The 20,000-nt window shown below is 39.2% G+C and overlaps 1 protein-coding gene across 1 annotated transcript in view; it reads left to right on the top strand.

Moving 5' to 3' along the window:
• LOC137997275 (condensin complex subunit 1-like) overlaps positions 1-20,000 on the top strand; it is a 45,947-nt gene that overhangs the window by 11,193 nt on the left and 14,754 nt on the right. The window contains exons 10-25 of the mRNA XM_068843168.1: positions 353-500; positions 1,710-1,832; positions 4,068-4,142; positions 4,430-4,564; positions 5,914-6,007; positions 8,141-8,303; positions 9,346-9,495; positions 10,796-10,869; positions 12,050-12,219; positions 12,818-13,071; positions 13,327-13,411; positions 16,555-16,629; positions 17,159-17,220; positions 18,382-18,514; positions 19,222-19,306; positions 19,960-20,000. The exon at positions 19,960-20,000 is cut by the window's right edge and continues 127 nt beyond it. Of these exons, the coding sequence (XP_068699269.1) occupies positions 353-500; positions 1,710-1,832; positions 4,068-4,142; positions 4,430-4,564; positions 5,914-6,007; positions 8,141-8,303; positions 9,346-9,495; positions 10,796-10,869; positions 12,050-12,219; positions 12,818-13,071; positions 13,327-13,411; positions 16,555-16,629; positions 17,159-17,220; positions 18,382-18,514; positions 19,222-19,306; positions 19,960-20,000 (1,867 nt within the window). The remainder of the gene's footprint in view (positions 1-352; positions 501-1,709; positions 1,833-4,067; positions 4,143-4,429; positions 4,565-5,913; positions 6,008-8,140; positions 8,304-9,345; positions 9,496-10,795; positions 10,870-12,049; positions 12,220-12,817; positions 13,072-13,326; positions 13,412-16,554; positions 16,630-17,158; positions 17,221-18,381; positions 18,515-19,221; positions 19,307-19,959) is intronic.

The raw sequence follows: 20,000 nt of genomic DNA, 5'->3' as shown, positions 1-20,000 counted from the left end.
CCCTAGTTTACAAAAATACATATAATAACACTCATGGCTCGCGATCCTCACTATTCTGTCTAGGAATCATAATTATCCTTGGCATCTACAACAAGTCATTTTGCTTTTGTCCTTGCATCTTTTTCGGTTTGTTCTACCTGCAGCAACTGCAGGTTCACAAAACTCTTCACAGAGAACAGGTGTCACTTTCCCTGGTTCTTTGGCCTTGCTTCAATCACACCCAGCAAGCCTGCCTTTTTGACAGATTGCTCTTTTGGACATTATCAGTGAATAACAATAATGTACCGGTAGTTAAAATGTTTCAACTGCCAAATCAATGATCCAAGATAGAGGCTTCTTGTTGAATTTTCAGAGAAATAGGCAGGATGGATCCCAAAGACCTTGCAAGGGACACCAGTGGAACACGTGCCTATTCTGACTTTTTAATAGAGCTTGCTGATCGGGTTCCTTCTCAAATCATTCCTAACATCAGTGTTCTTTTATGTCATCTCAATGGAGAGGTAAGATGTGCTGTTAGCCTCTGCTTCACCAAGAAAATCTTGTGTCTGCATTTTATTCTTTTCTCCCAAAGCAATCTGAACTCAAACCTTGAATTTGATTGCTCAAGGCATTGATTTACAGATCCTTCATCCTTTTACCAGGGAAACTAGTTCTTCTAGTGTAGTTCAGTCTTACTTACAGTGTTTCATAATAATGCATTCTGGATGAAATGCCAGTAACCAGGGGTTTTAATAAAATTTGCTGTTGGCGGCTAGTTTTGAGTAGAGAAACTGACTGTATTAACAAGGGGTTGTCTCACTAGGGTGGTCTGGGGCATACCATTTTTAGAAAACCATGCCCTCCCTAACATGACATTTTCAAACACAAAATTGATGATCACCCTTAGATGACTTCATTTTGCCATTGCTGAAATGAGTTTTAATCTTAGGTTTGAAAGAATCTGTCTTTAATTTTTGTTAATTTGGGGAAAAAAGGTAGTAGCATGATGGTGACTGGTGAGGGGCATAATGAACATGACAATTGCAAGTACGAGTACTTTATATTGGTCTACAACCTGCACTTCAAAAGAGACTTTTCTTTCAATCATTAAGAAAAAACAATAGAACAAATGAGCCCAACAAATTGACCTGTCCCAACCGTGTGGCTTCATGCATGTAGCTCAATTGATGGAGCATTGCACCGGTATTGCAAAGGTCATGGGTTTGAACCCTGTTGAAGTCACCTGAATAGTTCAGGTGTCTACAGAAACATGTAAGTGTGAGGATCACTAGATCCATTGTGAAAAAGCTAGGAAGGTACTGTAGTCAACTTCTCGGAGTGAATAAACTAGCTGATATGCTTTTCTTTTGCAGTTTACATTACTAGCATGAATAGATTTACAGCAGTACTACTCTATAGTTCTACAATGTAGCTAAGAATGTTGATGAGAAAAATGTTCCTTTTCGAGGATTGGGGGTTGGGGGGGGGGGGGGAATTCAAGCACCAAAGAAAGTTCAGGTAAGAGTAGTTAATTCTCAGAACTCGGCCACCTGGTACACCTTTGTATGAGGGATTGTAAATCTGGGAACCAAGTCAGGGACACTTTGATGTAACTTGACAGCTCTCACCAGTCACCTCTATGCCATCCCTCTTGCCCAAGAGCTTTTCCTTTTAGCAAATGTTTTAGTTCATATCTGATATTTGATATATTTTTTCAAACTTTCCTGTAGTCGTATTCAATGAGAAATGGCATCCTTGGTTTGATGGGAGAAATTGTTGTCAAAGTTTTGTGTAAAGAAGATCTTGATGATGCTTCAAAGAAACTTAGAGATCAACTGCTTGACAAAATGGAGGTTAGTGTAAGGACATCATTTTGGCAAACCAAGGTCGTCATGTATATGTATGTACATGTTGTGGTTCATTTTTTTCTTTGTTTAGAATTTTTCAACTAGTTCAATTAGGATTTTTCTTTTTCTAATATTCATAATCTGAAACAAAGGGAAAGTCAAAATTGAACTAGTTTGAAAAATTGGAACAACACATGCTTTCAAAAAAGTAAGATTAGTGTTTGTGAGTGGTCCTCAGTAGGTTAGTAAATAAACCTTTGTTCATGAAATTGTTCAGGGATTTGACAACCTGAGTGTGAATTCATTAGATTGCTGGCAGTTCCTCCTCAGTTAGTCAATTAGCCCTCTTTAGTCTCGCAAGCAAGATGAAGGGAGAATGGGGAGAGAGCAAGACTCTCGCCCTCTCTCCCCATTCTCCCCTTGGCAAGAGCAAGGGGACACTTTGTGGCGCTTATCAAAATAGCCGTGCGTCTAATTACATGTACCTTCATTTCTGGACATGTCTCCCTGATTGTATCCCCAGTTAGTGTCATATGGTGCTAGAATGCCTAGACACATAAATAAAGATTGTGATTAGTTGATTGATTGGTCTCCAAAATGTGATGCCATTGGTTATTTGTTAGGTAAGCCATATTTGTTTTAAGAACATGAAATTTCCGAGGGGCAACTATCAGCAGGGCTCGAAATTAACGAAAAAATCCAGTCGCATTTTGCGATAAGATAGGAAAATTTAGTCACAATTTCGCAAATTTTAGTCGCAAAATCGCCGCGCTGCATTGTGTTGTCAGCGGTTTAGCAAAAAAATATGAGCCCGGCTAAATTACTATACAATTACGCTACCTTCAGAGAAAATTCAGAGCGAGAAACAAAATAATTTTGTCATTTATTTATTTATTTATTTATTTTAGCAAAAGTAGCAGCAAAGTGGCAACTGCTAATCCTTTTGTTTCGAAAGAACGAAGGTGACAACAAGTCGCAAATTTGCGACTTCTCCAGATATTTTAGTCGCAAAGGGAAACATTTAGTCGCAAATGTGACCGTATTGGTCGCAATTTCGAGCCCTGATCAGCCGATAGTTCCTCGACAGAAACACTCTATTGTTTAAATAATATGTCCCCTTTAATCCATTGCATGCTAACATACCGGTAGATGGAAGGTGGGCGCCTGGGGTATCCAGCATCCTCCACTGCATCCACCCTTTCCCTGGATAGAATATTGCCCCCATTGCTGGCAAATCCACACAACCCAGCCATGAGCCTCCATTCCAGGCACCCATCAACATTGATTTACATCAGTGGAAGGATAAAGAGAGGGTGTGGTGGGGGAAAGAACCGCTAAAAACCTCTCAGGACTGATGAGAGATGACTGATACAATATGGTGAAGAACACAAAGGTCCACAACATAGTCGCAATGTTCCATGTGAATCTGCAATAATTAGTGTAAGAGTGAGTGCTAACAAGAGACACCCACTAAGCTTGTCTTGGCTAACTTTGTTGAATTGTTAGTAAAATGAACCAGTTTTGTCTGTCTGCTCTGTTTATGGTTTTCACAAATCATTCCAATGATTAGGCTCGATTAACAGCCGCTGTTTTAGGAAAGGGGAATGAATGCTGGACTTGAGTGAGTGGTACAGAAATCAAGCCTATCCAATGGTTTGATAGTTTTTCTCACAAGTTTGAAACCAGGTTTTCAGGCTCAGTCATTTGTGGTAGTTTGTTCTGTATACCGTAAAATTCTGAAAATAAGCCTCTCCATGTATAAGCCCCTCCAAATATACCGTAAGCGCCCCCAAAGCGGTTCAATGCAAAAAACACTCAGTTAAGTCGCCCCTCCAACTATGAGTCCCCCAGGAACTTGTACTTGGAAAATTGCCCTCAAATACAAAGTAAAAACAAAGCAAAAAATTAATGGTAAATTTACTTCACCCCATAAGGATAGCACATTCGATTTGGAAACACTAATTTCTCTCCATAGATACATGTAAGCCCCTCCAAAAATAAGCCCCTCAAAAAGGGCCTTTGAAAAATACAAGCCTTGGGCTTATTTTTTGGAATTTTGCGGTATTTTAAATCAGAGTAATGCAACATAATAACGTTACCAAGGAAATTAATTTTCATTCAGTCAGTTATGTTTAAGAAATTCCATTATTGGATGTACTATATTTCTGTCTCTAAAACTACAGTTTGTCTGTTTGGTATCCAACATAACATCAAATCAATGTTTTGTTTCCTTTTGATCAGGAACACGTCCATGATGTTAATGCTTATGTGCGAAGCAAATCTCTCCATATTTGGCTCGAACTATGTAAAGAAAAGGTAATATTCCCTTTCCCTAGCTAGTACCATCCTGCATGCTTGTTTCTCCACTGCTGCTACGGTTCAACTAGAGTAGACTGGAAAAAACAGAGTATTAAAATTGAGCAAAAGACTGATTTCTTTGGTTTTTTTGGGTGGGGTCAGCCAAAGACATTTTCTCTATGCAAGTAATTTGCTTTCTTTTAGTCACTTTCAAGACTGATCTGTAAGTTCTTCCAATATTTTGTTTCCTGCCCAGGAGTTTTGTAAGCGGTGAAACATTGATGCTTTGATTTTTTTTCTTTTAGGCCATCCCTCTTTCTCGCCAGCCCCATATTCTTGAAATGGCCATTAGTCGTCTACAGGATAAATCCAGTATTGTGCGGAAAAATGCCATTCAGTTGCTGAAGACTTGTCTAATTTGCAATCCCTTTGGTGCTCAGGTCAGCCAGGCTTTCACACATCTTTATTTTACATGTACATCATTTGTGGACAGACTAAACTGCTTGTTAGAATGGACTTAACTAATTAGAGTGTAATGTGAAGAGCTACATGTAGGTTGCTTGTTAGAATGGTTTGGTGGTTGAAGTCTATGTTTGCTTATTAGAATGATACTAACCAAACAAAGCAGTGTTGTGACAAGTACATGTAAATTTATATGTTGCAGGTCATTTTGTTCATTAGGTTAATTTGTTTCAACCTAGGTCAACTTGTCTTGTTTCAACCTTTGTTTCAACCTAGGTCAACTTGTTTCAATGTAGATCACGTCACAGGTCATTGTTGTAACAATACAGAAAGTGTCCTAAACATTCAGTAGGGCTAACCGTAGGCCCAATTATGCCTAAACAAAAGTTTTTAGGCCTAATGTTAGCATTTGTAAACAGTTAGGGTTGTTTCTGTTTCAAATTGGTAAAACAATGACCTGTGACTTGCGACCTGTGCCTGTGTTTTGTACCTGCCCCAAATTGACTTAGGTTGAAACAACTTGATCTACATTGTAAGTTGAAACAATTTGACCTAGGTTGAAACAAAATGACCTACATGTAGTTTGGTTGCAAATTTACCTAACAAACAAAATGACCCGCAACATATACATGCATATATGTTTGAAGCGCGCGTTATAGACGAAATGGAGAAGTGATTCAATTCATCTGTTCAATTCATCTGAATTTTGCAGGTCTTTATGAGACAATTGCTCAAATTGTCCAGTTAAGTGGAAGCATTACTTTTCCACTTGTACTTGACAACTAGTATGCACGCGTTACACTCCTACCTTGGTGAGGATGATAATCTCCTAAAGCAGTAGACTTGGGTTGCAGGTACACCTCACCCAACCACAAAAAACAAAAGTCTGTAAAAAAAGAGAGGGCGAGAGAGAGAAAAATGAACACACACACACATACACTGGTCCTAAAGTGATTGGGTTTCTGATGTATCATTTTGGTTTGTCCTCGTGCCATAGATCTTGGTTGAGTTGGAGGAAAAAATTAAACTTGAACAACTGTGAGACCAACTGCTTGAGGTGCTCGCAATAAATTGCAAAGATCCTCCCTCATAATAGAATTTTGGACTCTTTATTATGGAGGGTCTCCTCAATGCAAATGAAACAAAACAATGTATGTTACTGTGAATCCCAACTTGCTGAAGATGCCAGTTGGTTATACAGAAATAGTTTAACTGGGGACTTAACTGTAAACTCCAGATCCTGGCAACTTTCCACAAGACTTCGTTACAAAACCTCTGTTTTGGGGTCTAAATGACAGACTGTAAGGATGAACCTTGTTGTCAACAGTTACCACTGGATCACTTGCAAGAAAATCTGTCCAAGGAAGTGGCTAAACTGAAAGAGATGGCTCCGCATCTGGATGGAGACCAAGATGGAGAAGGTATGCATGCCTTCCATAGGCCACTTCGGAAAATACCATAATACTCTTTGTTTGCCCCTCACCCCCCCCCCCCCAAAAAAAAAAAAAAAGAAAAAAAAAATTTTGCATTAGCATTGTTTTCAGTTTCTCTTTGGACTTAAAATGATCCCAAGAGAAAACAAAAACAATGCTTGTGCAAAATTTGGGGGGACAAACAAAAAGTACTGTGTTATGGTATTTTCCGAAGTGGCCTGTAAGGTGATTCCCTAGAAATAGAACTTGTTATAGATTTCCAATGAAGCTTTGCAGACTGTTGTAGCATTCCAAGGAGATGATAAAAATGTACCTAATGAGAAAGATGGGTCACCATGCTTGTTTCCATGGTTTGGCGCTGACAGATAATTATGACTAGTCAAGCCTTTTTGACAATTGCCGCACATCCGTGATGTTGGACAAATTTAGCTGGGTTTCGTAAATGTAATCCATAATATGACGCAGAGCCTGGTGTCATTCTTTTGTTATTTCTCATCAAAGTTTAATAAAAATCTCACTATCAATCAAGTATTTTCTCTTAATAACAAAGACAGAAATTCGTGACAATGTACATGACCTTGGAGTGATTTTGGATCAAAACTATGACGTGAATAAACTTCAACGCCTCCAGAACACTGCAGCACGCCTAATCAAAGGCGCGAAGAAGAATGACCACATAATGCCAGTACTAGAAGAACTTCATTGGCTACCAATCCGATACCAAATACAATTCAATATCCTGCTTCTCGTGTATAAATGTCTTCATGGATTAGCTCCTCAGTACCTTACTGAACTGATTAAACTTCGCTGTCCTCCACATACACTCCGCTCAAGTAACCTTCTAGTATTAGAAAAACCAATAATCAACATGGTTTCTCATGGTCAACGAGCTTTTAGCTCCGCCTGACCGGAACTCTGGAACACCTTACCAGAACATATAAAAACTCTAAATCAGTAAATGACTTTAAAAAAATTTTAAACAACCTCCTTTTTTCAATTAGCATTTAGTCCATATGATTAGAGCAGTATAGGTAGTATATTTTTACTGATATACATAATTTTATAGATTTCTGTATACGTATACATTTTTTACCTCATTGTAAGTGCATTGAGATTTTTAAATGCGCCTATAAGAACTTTCTTTATTATTATTATTATTAATTCAAGTATACAGTACACACCTGAAGAATGTATTTGAATGCCTTTGTGAGTATTTAACACTCCATAATAGATTTAACTTGAGTGTGGGCTGTTTGGCCATAGATTGTTGCTAATTTTTTACTACTCCATGAAGACTCCATTCTCAGCAAAAATATGAAATGAAAAAATGGGGGTCACCGTACTTGTTCAGGAGAAAACAGCCATTCTTTGACAAATTGAGCTTGGCGTCAATGAAGATTCGTCATTTTATCAACCTTCCTTGAGCTAAGGTGCATGCAAATGATGCAGGAAATTATATGCGCAGTAGGGTTGCACATTATGCAAAAGCAGGGTATCCCCTTAAGGGTGGAACATTTGTAATGAATATTTGACCAGTGCATCGGTAATAGGAGCATTTATTACAGGCAGAAGTTTATTTTATTCAACAATGGTACCATTTGTGCAACATATCGTCTCCCAATCTGCAACTCGGCAAATTTATCGCTTAAACATGGTGTGTGGTTTCCATCCAACCTCCCAACAATTCTCAGAAAATAAGATTTCCAAATCAAAGTGCATGTAATCAATGTTGATCAAAGGGGCAAACATGCCTTTCTGTTGCATAATCCCCTTGTAAACCCTTGGGGCAATTAGAGTGAGAAAATAATAAAATTAATAAATTAATTTAACTGTGCAGACTAATGACAATAATAAATTATTGTTCAGATTTAGTTAACTATTTTGTCCCTTTTTCGAATGGGCAGATGTGGCTCAACAGAAGGGTTAAAATATATTGAATTTTGTTCATCAGGAAATAAAAAGTGGCCATCATAGTGGAAAATTTGTTGAAAAGGTTCTCTGTTTCATTGCAGAGGATCCAAGATCATTACTGTATGCATAGGTCATATTTTGAAAATTAATGCTGTTGTATAGTATGATTGTGTTCTCCTTTAAATAAGTTCAAAAATCCATTGATTACAGTGCCTGTTGCTTGTGCAAGTGAGACGGTTGCATCCAAAATCTGGGAAGCCATAAGACCTGAGGTACAGGCCACCATTGAGGAATATATTGGTCATGAAGAGATTGTAGATGACGATGATGGGCCAGTAGAATTCCAGGGAGATGTGAACACTGCTCTTGTGAGGTGGGAACAGTCATCTGTCATTATCATTCTTGTATCTTGATTGTCAATCTTTCAACAAGATTTTACTTTTTGAAAGAAATCTATTTGAAGTGTGGATTACAGACAAAAGATAGAAGTGATCCTTGCATTTAACTGGACAAGTTAAGAAATTCAGAAAAAATTCAGGTGGCTTCAACCGGATTTAAACCGAAGACCTCTGCAATGGCGGTGGAGTGTTCTACCAACTGAGATGTGAAGCAACACTGCATGATGGGAGCAGGTCAATTTGTTGGACTCCTGTGTTCCTGTGAAAGGACCGATAAATGAAAGAAATGTATATTTCAAGTGTGGATTATGCATGAAAGATAGACGTGAGCCTTGCAGTTCACTGGACAATAATTATTTTAAGCAATTGTCATTTCATAGAAAGTTGAAGCTACCTGAATACTTCAGGTGTCTATAAACTGAAAATTGCTTAAATTGTCCAGGTAAGCGCTAGGATCACTTCTATCTTCCATAGAACTTTTTGTGACGGAGTTTAGGTGAATGCACTGGACTTCAAAGTAATTTTCACCTGTTAAAGTTGTTCTACACTATACAAACAAAATTACAGTTTATTGCCAGCCCCATGACTTTTCCAATTAGAAAATTGTGCCTACTAAGGTCTTATGTAAAAGTACAGGTTGGAGTGCCAGGAAAATTCCTGCACCCCCCCCCCCCCCCCCCCTCCTGCCCACACACACACACACACACACACACACACACACACACACACCCCTTTGAATGCTTTTTTATTGACCTTGTTAAACCGCTTCTTGCTGCTATTAAGTGCATCAGAATTGGAATTTGGGACCGCAATAACTAATTAGGTGATATTTACATTTACATTTACATTTACATTTACATGTATTGGGTCGGAATATGATTGCGTAGGCAGAATAGTTACCCCATTTGCTGTTTATCTACTCTCTTTTTGGCAGCTCTCTTAATTCTTTCCTTGATTGGCCAAAATGTTTCATCTACTGTAGATGAATTTTAAGTTAAATGTGACTTTCTCTTTCAGCGCACTGAGACAGATCAAGACTCACTTGAATCAAGGTCATCATAAAAAAGCCCTTGCCGTGCTGAAAGCTGCTTTGGTAACATGGCCAGGGGAAAGCATATTTGTTGTCTCTGATACTAATGACAAGCCTTGTGAGGACGATCAACAACGGTAAGATAATTGATGAGGTTAAACGAAGTTTAACCAAGTAAACTACTAGGAGCGACTGCAGCCTATTGGTCAGTGGTTTTACTATACTTGCGCATGCGTGGAATACCTCGTGCTTTGGGCTGTATCGCTTATTTATCAGTGTGGCGGGAAGCAGGAGCATTGTGTGTGGAGCGTTTAGCGGTTTTTTGTTCCCTCCCTCCCCACCCTCTTCTTTCCACTGTGTATCAGTGTGACGGGTGCCCATTCTTCTCGGGGGCGTGGGGGCTCATGGCTGGGTTGTCAGGTTTGCCAGCCATCGGTGCAGTCTCCATCTTGGAGCTGGCTGCCAATAGTGGAAGTTCCAGGATGTTTCGGGCACCCAACCTCCAAAGAGCGACGATGTTGTTTATTTGAGTTGCTGTAAGAAGGATTAAGAACATCAAGGTTAATTATCTTTCCCACTTGATAGTGAGACTTATAGATTTTGCTCTGACTAACGCCAGACGATTTTACTCGCCGATTGGGGGCGCTTTTGGTGTGAATTGGATAAAGTTGGGCCTCTCTCCTGAGAAGAAAGGAGGGAAAACCTGTCGCAAACTTGCACTTTGTTCAAAATCACCGTCGATCATCTAGACAGGTTGCTTCACTTTGTTGAGCGAGTTTCGTTGCTTGTCGTAATAATCCCAGAGAAGGCACTGGCTAAGATCCCGTACGTTGCTGGTGTTGCTGAAAGAATTAAGAACGCTCTCAAGTCACATAACATCTCGACTACGTTTAAACCGATTGGCACAGTAAAACAGTAAAAGATTTAATTCTTTAACAATCCCAGGAAAAGTTTGGAGACTTCTTTTAAGAGTTAGTGATCACAGTCAAATGTCCAGAAATTCCCTATCATTGAAATGCGGAAAAACGTCAAACGTATTTGACAAACATGACACCAGTTTGAATAAAATATCATAAGAATAAGTTTTATTGAAAGTTGTCCGGGTCCGGCAGATGCGACGTAAAGGTCGGGAAAGTAAAACCATATTCAGCTCTTCCTGCGGATCTTCCAACCACTCTGCTACAGACCACTGGACACAAATGTTTCCATCTGAGAATTGACACAGACCCCGGAAGTGCTGGTGGGTTAGAAGCCCTTTTCTCAGTAGGTGGTAAAAGGGGTTGCTGTGCTAAGCAATACGAATTTTTTATTCGTCAAACTTGTAAAGCTGAAAGTATCAGGGGATGGAAGAACCCATGAGACAACCATTGGCTCTCGCCTACCAGTCACTCTACTTGTAGTATCACGTCTTGAACTCATTGTTTTGCTCCTCAACAGTGAAGAAATTGAAAGGGACTCTGGGGAACGTTCTGCTGAAGAGCAGCTGTCAATTATGAAAGCAATATTTCTAGGTATGTAAGCTACGGTTTTGTCAAACAAGTTGTCATCTGAAAGCATGTAATGGGCATCTTGCAGCTCGTTAGTGATAAGATTATCCTTCAAGCAACGTTGACCTGAAACCAGTTCACCGCCAAGCAACACGTCAAAGGGGATGGAAGCATTTCCTCTTCACACTTGGCACATGGGTTTTGTGAAGCATTTTTGTGCATTTCTTTCCTGTGTGCATCAAATTATCATTGTTTTTAAGACTTAAATGCTGAGATGGCTGGCCTGTTTGTTCATATTGAAACAGTTGCAATAACCTCTAACTAAAAATATGTTTTCATCAGACAGCCGAAAGGTGTGGTTGGCCGTTGTTTCATTGACCTCGGCTTCTTGCTATTGCTCCCCAAAGATCTTATTAATCTAAAAGCTGAGTTCTAGCTTAAGGCGATTCCTCAGACGAAAAAGTTGTCGAAAATGATTTTCTTGAAACTTTCCCTGAAATGTTCCCTACTAATCCCTGTTTGAGAACTACAATAAAAGAGATAAGTCACCGTGCTTACTTAAGGAATATAATGGGCCAATCTTACCCCATTGATGCCTGTACTGACAGTAATCACGCTCGTTATTTCATCGGCTCAGGATCCATTTTGTTGTAGCTAAACGAGAGGGTTATTATTACACTTGAAAAAACACCTGATATGAAGAAAGTCTAGAGCATACGGAACACTGTCTTATAAAGTTTATGGAAAAATCACTCAACTTAAAACGAGTCGACTCAAAACGTTTCTCGAGTCGTCGTTTTTAAGATCATAATTTACAACCCTCGGTAAGGGGCTTTGTGTACGTTTTTAGCTATATCTTTTTTCCCTTGCGATAAATTTTTTTAAAACTTTTTTTTTGTTTAAGAGTAAAACACCATCATACCTGTCTATCTCGATTATCGTAGATCGAAACGACAAAATTCGCCCTGTTCTCGGAATGCGCGCACATAATCGCAAAGAGATAATTATGGGTCATTGACAACTTATCTCACGTGTTTTGGGAACTGTTTCAGCGTGTATGAGCGACTTACGCCATATTTGCAATGTTGCAAGTTTGACCAATTTATAAATATGCGTAGTACAGGATGCGCAGTGCAATACTGAGGAATCACCTTAAAAATCGGACATACAGGTGTCAATCTTTTTCTATTTTTCCTTTAACTAGCTGCTGATGACGAAGAGGCTCCTGCACCGGTCGAGGATGAAGCTATTGATCCTAATGAGCTGCTTCAAGTTTCCACACAGCATGATCATGAAAGCTCATCATCAAGCCAACCCACCAATGGAATTTTTAATGAGATCACTAAACAGCAAATGGTGGTTCAGTTTTTGAAGGTACACTGTAGGTCGGTAGCGATGAACATACTGCGGTAAAATTAAACGAAGCGGAGAGTCTGCACTTTTTCCGTCCGGAAGGAGCAAAATCCAGTACGTGTGACACCATCTGAGGCTCCATCCATATCGGTGGGCTTTTGCAGATCATCCACACTGAAGCGCCCGATGTTGATGACAAAAACGCAGACTTTCAAAACGCATCGTTTTGAAACGCTCTAGGCTTAACGTTTATTGGTGAAAGTGTAGATTTTTAAAAACGACCATGTTAAAAGCGTGGGAGAATTTTATCAGATGTTTACATGGTTTTGGCGTCCTAGCCAAAACTTAAGCTTTTGGTTTTGCTGAGATGGACTTTTCAGAACGTGTTGGTGTGGATGGGGTTTGTGAGTGAGCCTGAGCTTTTCGCCACCATCTTGCTGCCATTATATTTGTTCGATTCGGCCTTGTTTGGCGCATTGCTTACTATATTGATGAAAAGGCTAAAACGTTATACATGTACGTTATCACGATAATTACTCTGATTATTAATAAACACCAATGGGTCCACAATATAAGAGGAAAATGTCTTAAATGATTCAAAGGTGTCCATCATTTGTAGGATTACGTGCATTTCCAAACTCAAATGGAGAAAGCTATTCCCACAGTATGTCAGCTGTTGGGCTCTAAGACCATCTCAGATGTCAACGAGTCAATTGAGTTCTTTGTTGTGGCTTCGGAGTTTGGTCTGAAGTCAGCCATCATTGGGGTGCGACGCATGCTTGTTTTGGTCTGGTCTCGTGACACTGCTGTCCGTGATGCAGTTGTGGAGGCGTACAAGGGACTGTATTTGGACCCTGAAGCACCAAATGCAAGGTAAACGTGCTTTTTACAAGTCCTCCAGTTTGCTTGTTTACACGAAGCATTTTAGTTCAGTTTGCGGATTCGGATAACAAAGTACAAAATTCCACTTTTTTGATCGCGTGAAAAAACTCAGCTTTTTTGAAGACACTGCCAGATAACTTTATCACAATAAAAATATAATAAATGTGTCCATTGGAATCAGAATTGCCTATGTTTGTAGACAACGGCGGGTAACCAGTTTTAAACGTCCTTTGCCATACTTTTCAGAGCTAAAACAGCATTGATAGTGAAAAATCTGATTGCTCTCACACAAGGGGCCTCAATTGGAGATCTTACATCTTTAGAGGAGCTGGTGAGTTGAATTCTCTCTACGTATTCGATTATTTTTGAGTCGTTATCAGGTGCACTTTTACCTTATTCATGAGTAACAGAAACCCATAAGGGTTGAAACGTGTAACGCGCGTTCACAGCTTCCGAATATTCAGTGCTAAGTACCATATTTGGAAACCCCTCGCTCCAGTTAATTTTGCGCGAGAACATTGGTGGTATTGCGTCACGGTGTTCTTGCGAACTGAGTGGTTGAATGTTTCTCTCTTGTTGTTCCAAATATGGTACTTAGCAAATTGAATATTCAGAAGCTTGTTTCCCAGCACACAAGGGGTCGTTACACGTTTCATCCCTTATGGGTTTCTGTGAGTAATTAATGACTGTGTTTTCTCACTACAAACATAATGAACAAAAACAGCAGTATACAACCTATGTTCTGAACAAACCCGTTATCCATGGTGATCATTTAATTTGCTCTGCAGAGAACTGAGAAGAGTTATTGTTTTTAGTAGTATACAAAGCACTGCCCATAATGAAATTTCCTGTGAAGTAGAAACATTAAATATATTTTTCTCGTCAAATTGCATCCGAAGAACTAGGCTAAATTTAGTACGTAGCGAAATTCTAACAAATATTTGACTGGAAACTGTTTCTAATTCATAGGAACATTACAGTTAGAGGAAGTGTTTTGTACACTAGTAAGAACAATAACAGTCGCAGTTCTTTGCAAAGCAACATCTTAAATGATTACCATAAATAACGGGTTTTTTCAGAACCTTAGCACGTGATGATTGTTTTCTCTGCTCTTCAAACTTCAATTGTCGTCGTTCTTATATTTGCAAAGTAAAGACTGAAGTCTTGTTTGCGTGGAGGCAAAGAAGGATAAGGTGCAAAGGGAGGAAACGTTCGGTGTCATGTGATGCTTGTCGTGATTTCCTTACTCCAGTTTTCAATAACTGTGCGGTAAAGTTTTGGATAGCTGGAAAATAGAGGCAGTGCTAAACGAGAACTAATGAAGTAATAATTACGTAAAATGTGTTTGGTGTTGTATTCGTCTCATTCATCTTCTTTCAGAGTTACATTTATAAAGTTCAGCGTTTTCATGCAGGGGCATTTGGTTGTATACTTTGTTATAACCACTAGTGGTTGTATTTAGCTCTTATTAACCGAGCAGGAGGTCTGTATGGGAGAATCTTGACCGAGGTCGTGAGTACAGACCGAACGCAGTGAGGTCTGTACACACGACCGAGGTCAAGATTCTCCCATACAGACTGACTAAGCTCGGTTAATAAGATGTTTATTATATGGCAAACAAGAACAATTTAATTCGTTTAATGTAATTGGTTTGTACTAACTGACATTTTGCTTGCGAACGGCGATGAGTGGCGATGAGCTGAACTTAATTCTGTCAAAGTTTGCTCGTCATCTTCTCTTTTGTCATCATGCTGTTTGGCACTTCCATAAATAAATATTGATAGAAGAAAATACTCAATATTTTTACATTTTAGTTTGCATCTTTTCACCGCAAAACATTACCGGTCTAGATGTCGGTCTAGATGGGAAAATCTAGACCGCGGTCAATATCGATTTTAGCCAATCAAATTCGTGAATCTTGTAGTTCCCAGTCCTCGTGAGACAGAGCCATATAATAAGTAATTAATAATAATAATAATAATAATAATTTTTTTTTTATTTTTTTAATTAACATATTCCAAGCAAATTGCTATTTACAAGTAAGAAGTAAAACAAAAAGAAAACTATTAAACCTATTTACAATTCATTTCCATTAAAAAAGAGACTAGTATGAAGCACAATAAACCTACGAAGATATTCTTATTTGTAGTAAGAAAAAATTCACGTCATGATAGCGTTCTGACTAAAAAAAAAATTGGACATAAAAATAAGCTCCTTAAAGAAAAGCCACTATTATTTTTTAAAATATATATATATATATGCAGATAGTATCAGTCAGAAAAAAAAGACAAAAACAAAAACAACCAAATTAAAATTACGAAAACTAAGAAATTCTGGCGGTCACATTCTCGATTCTAATGTCTGTTTCCTGAAGGTCTACATTCCATCTTCTTCCTCTGGAACCTCTAAGGCACAGGAAAGCTGAGCGGAGGATAGCAAACGATACTTTTGCTCTTAGCCAGGACACGGTGCTGGCGTAGTCCTCTCCCTTCTTAATGGCGAGTAGTTCAGCTAATCTGCTGTGGTATCTTTTACATTCCTCGGCCATTCCGCCTGTGGTAGTAAAAACAAGTGGCGTAAAGGTGCCTTGCTCCACCTCCATCACCCTTCTTGCATATTGGCGTTTTTTTTCATTCTCGTGTTGCCTGTAGATTTCCTTGGGGCTTAGATATCTGTAAGAACATGCATTAGGGTGACAAACCCTGACATCGAAGAATGCAGTCCTCTGTCTCTCCCAGAAGCCACGAGCGCTAATATCTAAGCGCGCATCAGGAGCTCTGTTGGCACCTCTGTTCAAAGTCTCTCCATTGATTTCCTGAAGGACCGGCTCTATTTCCACATCACAATAATAATAATAATAATAATAATAATAATAATAATAACAACTTTATTTACAGGGTCAACGGATTTAGTACTTGAGCACTAACTGGGGACCCTAAATTCTATAGTAATGAAATTAACTCAAATCAAATCAAACATTGGTATTTGTGGAGAGGGGAAACGGGAGTACCCGGGGGAAAACCCTCTCGCAGCGGAGAACAGAACCAACAAACTCAACCCACATATGACGCCTAGCCTGTGAATCAAACCCACAGTCAATATTGAGTTTAGTTATTGTATTCATTCAGCAACCCCAGCTTTTCCCTGCTACCTTTTCAAACCCTGCCCGTGCTTTCAGACAGTACAGTTCAACTTTTGACACACCTATACCAGTGACCTGATTAGTGCGTTTCTGTTGGTTGTGACCTTTATAAATTATTAATAAATTCACAAGAATTCATACGGTATGACTTGTTCGAGTATACAACGCGATAAGAGAAATCCGGGGTGTTTTTGCAGTAGAATGAAATTCGTACAAAATCATGGAAAAATCCCATCGTAACGCGAGGAAAGTCGTGGCGGTTAAAGATTCCTTTAGTAAACACTCCCCTTTATTAACTCAGTGCCGATAACTCTTTCTTTTGCGTCTTTCAGATGAGTGAATTAATGAAAGGAAAACTAATACCTACTGCTGTTATAAAGCTGCTCTGGGAAAAATTCACCATGAAGGTAAGGGAAGATCGAAGTATGTGGCTACTCAGAACATAAAAGAATCCAACAGAATAATTTGTTTTTGTGACAGACAAGTATGCATCCATTCTCTCTGAGACAATGATACATGCACGTACATTAAGGCATATCAATTTGTTTCATTGGCTGCCAATTTGTGGCTTCTTAAGGACGGTGCCTACTAATGCAAAGGTATTTTATGCGCGGTTTACTGAATATGCGGGAAAAGCAGATCTTAACAAGTGTTATCGAAATCCAAAAAGAAAATTGAGGGTAACCACGCATTTTTCGAAGATAATTAAAAAGGTTTATGCGCAATGACAATAGTAGGCACCGTCCTTAATTTGTAAACGGAAAAGTTGTAACGTGCCATTAGGAGGTGGGAGAACTACTAGCAAAGTGGTTTGAAATATACTGCAATGGAAAAAGTAACTGATCTATGAAAAAGTGGGGCAGTGGAGGGTTTGTAGGAGACCTTTACAGATATTTAAGCAAGTCAGAGCAAATTCGTGTCATTCTTTTATAACAGGCTCCACAAACAACATCAGAAGAAAGCAAAGCCGCATTAGTCCTACTGGGAATGTTAGCAGGGTAAGTTTTGTACCAAGGCAAAGGAAGTATAAGACTTAAACGACTAAATTTGTGAATCCTCTCCAGCGAAAACGTGAGCGGTAAACGCCGCCTTTGGATCTGCGCCTGGATTTAAAAGAAGCAATAACGGAGTTCTGAAACAATTCTTGAAATCTTAATTTACATGTTTCCAGTGAATCAAATTCGCGTTTGCTGATAACGGTGAATAGCAGACTTCGTCTTGAATGAAATAAAATGAATGTATAAAAATTTTCGAGCTAAGTGCGTGGATCACTTGTCTCAGTCGTCTATAACCCGCACTTCAACTATACAATCATTTCATTTCATTCATCAAGTCCTTCACATGAACAAATGAGTCCAACAAATTGACCCACTCCAAAGTGTATGACTTCATAGCTCAGTTTGTAGAGCATTGCACCGGCATCGCAGAGTTCATGGGTTCGAATCCCGTTGGAGCCATCTGAATTTTTCAAGTGTCTGTAAAGCGACAGTTACTTAAATTGTCCAGCGAAGTAAGAGGATCCGTTGTCAGTAGACTTCATCTTGTCATAAAGCAATGAACGTTTTGTGGCATGGCTGTAACTTATTCCTATTCCTACATTTTAGATCTATGACAGAAATTAATCGATAGGTATAGCTATCAAAGAGAGATAGACAAGAAGCAGAAAGTCTGGCTAGGCATAAATTTTACCCCACAGTTTGCGGTTGACGCGGTTCAATGAAATAAGGACGGTATTTTGTTATTTTGTCTCACAAGTCAGAAGGTCGAATTAAATCAGACGCATTGGAGAAAACGAATTTAACTGAGTACGACAGAGGGTTGAATCAGTCGTCATCCATTTCGTGCAGAGCAACAATATTGTTCACTGTTTTTTGAGGAGACTTAAGACCTTAAAGTAGGTGAACTTTATCAAAACCAGTTTGCAGTATAACTTTGTAAATGTCCCAGTGTCACAATCCCCATTGCTTCCAACACAAGGAAAAAAACATTCTGATTAAAAACTAACAAGGTCATTGGCTTCCAACAAGAACGATTTTATCTCAAAACTATCCAATATGTCCTTACGTCATAAGCGCACTCGCTAAGCTCTGAAGTTGGTTTTCCACGGCAATCGAGTTATCATTGACTTTAAACTCTGGTTTTGTTGTCCCTTTACTCAGGGCGGAGACTGATATTGTTCGCAGCAATATTGACTTGTTAGTATCCACGGGCCTGGGACCCAGAGCTGAAGACGATTTTCAGTTGGCTCGAGTGACCTGCGTGGCTCTGCTTAAACTTGCTAAAATTCATAAGGTAAATTAGAAGGGAAACATTGGGGTGGGGCTCTCGCGTCACAAATTATCTGTATTGATCTTTGTTATATATAGTCATCAGTATTCTCCAAACTGGAGATAAGCGCGTGCACTATGTACCTTTCTGCAATTTTGGAAGAGTTATACACCACTGGGTGTTTCCGACTGAAATTGTTGGTTTTCAGCGTAAGTTGTCTTCCGTTTGGCAAGGAATTCGTTAATTTTTGGGTGTCTTAATTCGTTAGTAATGAATTCAAACTTAACATGGCGCAAGGGATAAAAGGGTTTAGTTTCTAACAAAGTGTGGTGCAGCGTCGGTGGGGAAGTGAAACACGCAAATGGGTTTATTGAGGTATAGCTATACAGAGAATCCACGCAAAAAAATGCGCTTCGCGCCGCATTTTTTTTAACAGAACTGAATCATGTATCATTTCAAACGTAAAAGATTATATTTTCTGGATTTCTAGCTTAATCAGTGTAATTTTTGTTTGAGTTGGAGTTTTCAGGCCACGAACAAAAGAGTGCGGGTTTTGCTATAAGAGTTTCGGCCCCTTCGCGTTAAACAAACGAGCATGCTTTAGATCATGATTGTGGCCTGAAAACTGAAACAAAAATGTCACCTTGAACATAGTTTTACTTCAAGAGTAACAAGTTTACACGAAATGTTGTAAATGATAAACGTCTTCATTTGTGTTTTCTTTCGTTCAGAAACCCGGCTGCAGTGCCGACGAGCCATTTCGGTTTGCTGCCAGTCACGCGCTGTTTGAGCGGCTCTCTGAAATAGTTGTGTCAGGTAACTGTTCTTGGAGTCAGTTGGGATGAAATGGTTTTTTTCAGCATCAATTTTAGAGGATTTAAAGTATTTTTATTTTGACAGTAGCTTGCCTCCCTCACTTCTCTTTGAGATCGGCCACAAATTTTCGCGTTCTTAAACTGCTCAGATTTTTGTTTCCTCAACAAACTCTTTTTCTTTCTTCAAGCGAAGCGCACGGTACCTGTTTGCCCTCCGAGGATCGATTTTCTGATTTTATTTGTGATTCTTCTCTTATTGGGTCTGGTTTTTTGTTCCATGACAACCACTTGGGACCACTTCAAGTTTCTTATTGTGGTTTTCTACTGTTCCTATCAATACCAGAAAATATGTTACTTCAAGCGGGCAAAATCAGAAAAGTGGTTGAACCTCGACTTAGTGCGGGCTAGGGGACCTGGGAAATTAGGTTGATTTATCAGGAGTCTTCTGTCCATTCATGTTTTACCTTGTAAGGTTCACGTGGCTAACAATTATGTTGGCCAATATTGTGCATTGAACGAAACATGTTGGCCAGCAGTGGCCAGGCTCGACTTTAATATACTCAAGGACTCCGTTCTAGGTTCACCTTAGTGTAATGTAAGAACGTTCTCAGTGGACTTCGTCTTTATCGAAAAGTGTTTCCAAATGCTTGTCAGGTGTTCGTAAGCTTGATAAACTGGACTGGACTCCCATGATG

The sequence above is a fragment of the Montipora foliosa genome, chromosome 3 (assembly GCF_036669935.1).
Source record: "Montipora foliosa isolate CH-2021 chromosome 3, ASM3666993v2, whole genome shotgun sequence".
Taxonomy (NCBI): domain Eukaryota; kingdom Metazoa; phylum Cnidaria; class Anthozoa; order Scleractinia; family Acroporidae; genus Montipora; species Montipora foliosa.
The sequence above is the reverse complement of the archived record's forward strand: the minus strand, read 5'-3'. Positions and strand labels throughout refer to the sequence as shown.